Source organism: Anomaloglossus baeobatrachus, chromosome 2 (genome assembly GCF_048569485.1).
Source record: "Anomaloglossus baeobatrachus isolate aAnoBae1 chromosome 2, aAnoBae1.hap1, whole genome shotgun sequence".
NCBI classification, from domain to species: Eukaryota; Metazoa; Chordata; class Amphibia; order Anura; family Aromobatidae; genus Anomaloglossus; species Anomaloglossus baeobatrachus.
This window is the reverse complement of record NC_134354.1, coordinates 232,527,071-232,533,236: the sequence shown is the minus strand read 5'-3', so window position 1 is coordinate 232,533,236 and position 6,166 is coordinate 232,527,071. Positions and strand designations below refer to the sequence as shown.

At 42.5% G+C, this 6,166-nt stretch overlaps 1 protein-coding gene across 2 annotated transcripts in view; it reads left to right on the top strand.

Moving 5' to 3' along the window:
• The window catches only part of SLC41A1 (solute carrier family 41 member 1), a 90,441-nt gene that overhangs the window by 65,768 nt on the left and 18,507 nt on the right, over positions 1-6,166 (top strand). For both annotated transcript variants that reach the window (XM_075335700.1, XM_075335701.1), the window contains exons 7-9: positions 2,889-3,036; positions 3,811-3,890; positions 5,569-5,703. In XM_075335700.1, the coding sequence (XP_075191815.1) occupies positions 2,889-3,036; positions 3,811-3,890; positions 5,569-5,703 (363 nt within the window). The remainder of the gene's footprint in view (positions 1-2,888; positions 3,037-3,810; positions 3,891-5,568; positions 5,704-6,166) is intronic.

Below are 6,166 nucleotides of genomic sequence, written 5' to 3'. Positions count from 1 at the left end.
TGTGCTTGTAAACAAAGCTACTCGTCTAGCAAAGCAAAATTTCCCATAGGAAATAATGCAAGCTCATACAATTAGTTCCACAACTTGTTGAATGGTCCCCTATTGTGCAATGCCACAAACACGCACAAACACACACGTTATGCTCACCTTGCCTTCCATTCCATCGCCGGCCTCATGGTTCTTGCAGTTTGCCGATGTAGAATATGTATCTGGTAACCATCGCGAACGATGCCGGAACTTCCACTGTCAGAGCGCTGACGTCAAAGGCAGGAGCCGCTTGCCTCTGATTGGCCAGCGCGCTGCCTTTGAGAAGCTGCTGACAGCGGAAGTTCCTCAATCGTCGCGATGGTTACCCGATACACATCCTGTACCGGTGAACTACAAGAACCATGAGGCTGGCGATGGAAGGTGTGTGTGTGTGTGTGTGTGTGTGTGTGTGTGTGTGTGTGTGTGTGTGTGTGTGTGTGTGTCTGCAAGAGCGGGTCAGACTGCGGTTTAAGTATGGAACCGGAAGTGAGTGCGGTGAGTATTTGCTCATACAGCAAAACATGCTTGTAAACTGAGATAAAAAGTTACAGCAAGCTTTGCTCGTATAACGAAATACTCGCACACCAAGTTACTCGTAAACCGAGGTTGCACTCCATTAGCAAATGCCTCTAATTAGAAATGTAGTATAGTTCTCCTGATATAGCCATGTCTCTTACCTCAAGTGCAGGGAATTGCAGCTTAGTTGCTCGCAGTCATAATCTGGATCCCAACTGTCACTATTTGAATGGATGTATTACTATGCAGGCGACCCACTCCTGTCCGGAGAGCATCAGGCCATGCTAGATGATTTGATGTGAGACACGCAAATGTGACTACAGCCAACAGAGCGCCGGCTGTAACCGCAACGCAGCACTTCAGCTGATCAAAGCTGTGCAACTCTGATCAACAGAAATGAACAAGCGATCATATCATACCATATAGCCCCCTAGGTGAACTAATAAAATAAAAAAATAAAAAACCCTAAGGCCATGTGCCCACGGGCGCTCGTACCTGCGGATATATTCGCAGGTACGGCCGCATGTTTCCCGCAGCTGCCCGCCGGCATCCGCAGCTATTTTTAGCTGCGAGTTTCCAGCGGAATAGCTGCGGGAAACATGCGGACTTTCACGCGATTTTACCTGCGGACGTCCCGGCCTCTATCTCCATAGCGGAGGGCCGGGATCTCCGCAAGTAAATGCGCATGAATAATTGACATGCAGTTAGGTGCGGCTGAGGGATCTCTGCAGGAGATTCCGCAGCCGCACTTTCCGCAGCGTGGACACACACTCCCCATGTCCCATAGGGTAACATGGGGAGTGCCTGTACATGCTAGAACCTGCGGATTTATCTGGAAAATCCAGAAAAATCCGCAGGTTTTTTCGCGGCAAACTCCGCAGCAAAAAGCTCCCATGGGCACATGGCCTTAAAGTTCAAATCACCCCTCCCTCCCCCACCACTCACTTAATTGAAAATGAAACTGTTAAAAAAAAAAAAAAAATATATAGACATTGGGCATTTCTGAACCCGACAATACCAAATTTATCAAAATATAAAATCAATTAACCTGATTAAAATTTTTTTGCCACTATGCAGTTTACCAAACTACAAAATTACGATTTTTGGTCATTTCAAATTTTGCACAAAATGCAAAAACAGGCGATCAAAACATGGTACCTTTTTTTATTTAAAAACGTCAGCTTGAGACGCAAAAAAATAAGCCACTGAGGCCCATATCCCAAAAAAATGAAAACACTAGGGGTCGCAGAAAATGGCACAAAGTGTGCCACGTTTTTTGGACAAACGTCTGAAATTTAACCCCTTCGATAAAGGTAAACCTATACATGTTTGGTATCTACGAACTCGTACAGCCCTGATGCATCACACTGACACATCAGGGTTTGTGGTTTTTTTTTTACCATATAGTGAACACCACACTCGGAATTTTTTTTCCGAGTTTCCCAGAACACTATATGGTAAAACTCATGATTTCATTTAAAAGTACAACGCGTCCTGCAAAAACAAGCTCTCATATGGCAAGATTGAACAAAAAATAGTTACGGCTTTCGCAAAAGGAGGGCCAAAAACAAAAGCGGAAAATTGCCTGGAGGTGAAGGGGTTAAGCATTTATTACCACATAGACACTGATCAGAATTGAAAAATTTGGCCTGGTCAGGAAGGTGAAAACAGATTCTGTGGATTTAGAACTATATTAACTCCTTCCCTCCCCAGTATATGTTTAGCAGTACACAAACTCCACAGGCCTGCCTTACATGTACACCACCTTTAATTGGTTAGTAATAATTTGATGGTCAAGTGAGATTAGCATAGTAGCATTGTGTATTAGTACGGTTTGCTTAAAAGGGTTTTCTCATGTTGTGTTCTGGGCTGCACCACTTCCCTGCTGGGTGCGGTGCACTCATGATTGACATTTGGGGCTGGTGACTTGGCTGTGCCCTTTGTGTGATTGGCGCCGTCTCCCAGCTTTGTGTTTGCAGCATGGGAGAAGTGCTTTGTACTATAGCTGGCTGGGCACAGCTGCTACAATGAAGTCATTGCACGGTCTAAACCAAAGATCTTGCAAGTGCCGCGCTCCTTGCCAGGTAAACGTGCCACCTCTGACTTGCAGCAGTCCCCGGTAACGTAGGCATTGAGCAGCAAGCTAGAATTGAGGATTCTGAATTGGAGGTAAATTGCAATGTTGCTTGTTTTTACCAGCCCTTTGCAGCTTTCCCCATTTAACAAGAAGAGACAACCACTTTTAAAGCTGAATATACATTATTTGATCTTGCAAGTGTAGAATTGGTTTGCAGAAGGACTTTTGCTAATGAGTGCTGTAATTTCCCTCTTCTTCCCTTCTACAGAGGTCAATGTGTTCGTCAACCTTATTGTGTGCCTGCTGTTCATAGCTCTGTTACCGGTGTGGTTTATAATCGCAAGGAAAAATCCAGCCACAAGGCAGGTGCTGGCAACCGGATGGGAACCGGTGATCATTGCCATGGCCATCAGCAGGTGGGATACATGTTCAACTGCTTCTAAATTGCTTAACCAGGCATGAATAAGCATTAAAGGGGTTTACCCACATAGTTAGTTTTAATTAGTATACCATCAATTTTTATCTACACCAAACCACACAAAGAATATATGTTGTCTTGCATAAAAAAGTATGTGTATGTGTGTGTGTGTATGTGTGTGTGTGTATGTGTATGTGTGTGTATGTGTATGTGTGTGTATGTGTGTATGTGTGTATGTGTGTATGTGTGTATGTGTGTATGTATGTGTGTATGTGTGTATGTGTGTATGTATGTATGTATGTATTTTTATGCAGAACATCAATACATATCTTTTTGGTGTGGTTTTGGGGTACATAAAATTTGCTGTGTAAATCTCACACCAAATATCCCATTGAACGAATTCTCCAGGTTATTACGGCCATATGGATACCTAATATGTGAAGGTTTTGTTATGTATGTAACATTAATATTAGTATATTAGCTTCTCTTGCTCATTAGTTAATTTACCTTCTAAAAAATGTTTAATTTTTCCAAAACCGTTTAGATGACTTTGGAATGCCTAGTTTGGGCAAGAGGTTTCCTATAAATGCTATCGCTTCTGCTTTTGTTGTAAATGGAAAGGAAAATGTATTCCATTTGCAGCTCGTATGCTGCACAGTAAAAATGTACCCAGATGTTACTACCCACCTGTCAAACATTTGTCAAGACACTGTTTTGACATGCAACTTTTGTCCTTGAATTGTACTTTTTACGCTTTTTCTTTTTTTTGCAGTGTCGGGGGATTGATTTTGGACAAAACTGTGTCCGATCCAAACTTTGCAGGAATAGCTGTTTTCACACCGGTCATAAATGGTAATTATGAGCCCTTGAGATCTCACTTGTAACCATGTGTAGAGCTAGACCTCAGAATAACTGAAAAGAGCATGAAGACTAATTTAGGCTAGGGCCCCACTTTGCTTTTTATCTGCTTTTTCAACTGCAGCGTTTAATGCCAAAATGGATGTGTTCTGCTTTTCAAGCAGTCTATGGGAATTTGGGTTTCTAAACCCCACTATGCAGTTCAAAATGCTGCCTTTTTGTGGCAGAACTTTGGTCAAAAACTCAGCTTTGCAGTGCAAAACCCAAATGGCAAAAATGGATCTGATCACGGCTCAGCCGGGAAAGGTTGATTTGGATCGGTACACAGAGTAGGTATAAATCCATTGTGAAGCCCTAGGCTAGAACTCCAAATCTGAAATTTAAACAGTATAATTGTGAATTAAAAACGGTAATTTTGTGGTTTTTATGCTTTTAAAAAGGGGTTAGTCAGATCACTTAACATAAATAAGAAATTTTTGATCTGCTGTGTATTAGGCTACCTTCACACTGCATTTTTACTTGGGTTTAGTGGGCCCGTCGGGGCATCCGTCCGAACCACCAAAGCCCCCCCCCCCGCAAATCGTGTTTCGGACGCATGTGCCGACTTGGCCATGGACTATAATGGAGCAGACGCCATTAGCGTGTGCTCTGTCTTGCACTATTTTTGTATATATACGTTTTCTGCAGGCGGACACCCGAACGTAGTCTGCTCCATTATAGTCAATGGCCCTGTCGGCGCTTGTGTCCGAAACACATTTTGCGGGGTGGGGGGAGGGGCGGTTCGGACGGATGCACTGACTGGATCACTGAACGTAAGTAAAAAGCGCAATGTGAAAGGGGCCTTACAGTAAGTGCTATGAATGAGATTTTGTGAAATTACCACATCCTGCAGAGAAAAGCCAGAGCATAAATTATGCGGCATTGTAGATGGATATTCACAATGGAGTTAATGCTTTGCAGTTCCATACGATATCGTATGCGATGTGACCCGCCCCCATCGTATGTGCGGCACGTTCAATTTTTTGACCGTGCTGCACAATCGATTAAAAGCTGTCACACGTACTTACCCGTCCATACGACCTCGCTGTGGGCGGCGAACAACAATGTTTCCGGGGTGTCACACACTGCGATGTGTGCTGCCTCAGGAACATTGCACAACCGCACATTCAATCTTTTAGAAATGAACGATGTGCATGCGATGAACGGATTTTCATTCAATCGCAATTGCACGGAGGTTTTACACGCTACAATCATACTTACAATGCCGGATGTGCGTCACTTACGACATGACCCCACCGACACATCGTAAGATTTATTGTAGCGTGTAAAGCGCCCTTAATAGTCTCAGTGTTTGACAGCATCTTGGAGGAAGGGATAAAGGTGCACAGCCCCAGACAAAATGGTGAAGGAACACCCAGTTGGATTGTAAGCAGAGATTTCATATACTGCGCTCCAGAAGAAGAAAAAATGTGAATAGCTCTGCAATGTAGCACAACATAAAATTGTGGTGGAATAGGGAGCTCAGATTTTATTTTCTTAAGGTATTTGGCTCTGAATTTGAGCAAGTGACTTGTTTGTTGTTGTTGTGTTTTTGTTTGTTTGTTTTTGTTTTTTTTTTTTTTTTTTTAATAAGCAATATATATATATTTATCAACTTTTTCTTCTTCACTAGGTGTTGGCGGGAACTTGGTTGCTGTGCAGGCAAGCAGAATATCCACATACCTTCATATGATGGGATCACCGGGTGATGACATTGGTCTTGTACCTCGTAAATGCCCCAGTCCTTGTAGAACATTCTTCAGTTCTGGTACTTTGTTATTAATGTCCATAAATGTTCCTGTATGCATGTTAGCAGGTTAATTGATCTGACATGTGACCTAGCCTCCAGGCTGACCTTGTTTGAATGATCTGCCTTTGATTGCTGCGTGTTGCCTTTAAAGACACAGGCGGCTACTATTTACAGCCTTCAGGCATTGCATAATCTATGGAAAAGCAAGGGTCAGATATCCATGTATGTGTACATTCACTGCCTTGAAAAGCTAGGGTTATTTAAAACTTGGTAGAATAAATTAAAGCAATAATTGTGTATGATGCCCACAAAACAATGCAAAAAAAGTGTGTAATCACAAATTTTAATATAACTTTTTAATCTTATTAAAATATTAAAAATACACATATAATTGGGTACAGCCGCAACCAATATTAGGACAGAAAAAATAAGAAGGTATCTGCAGCGTAAAGAATCACAGAAACCTCCCTATTAATCCCAC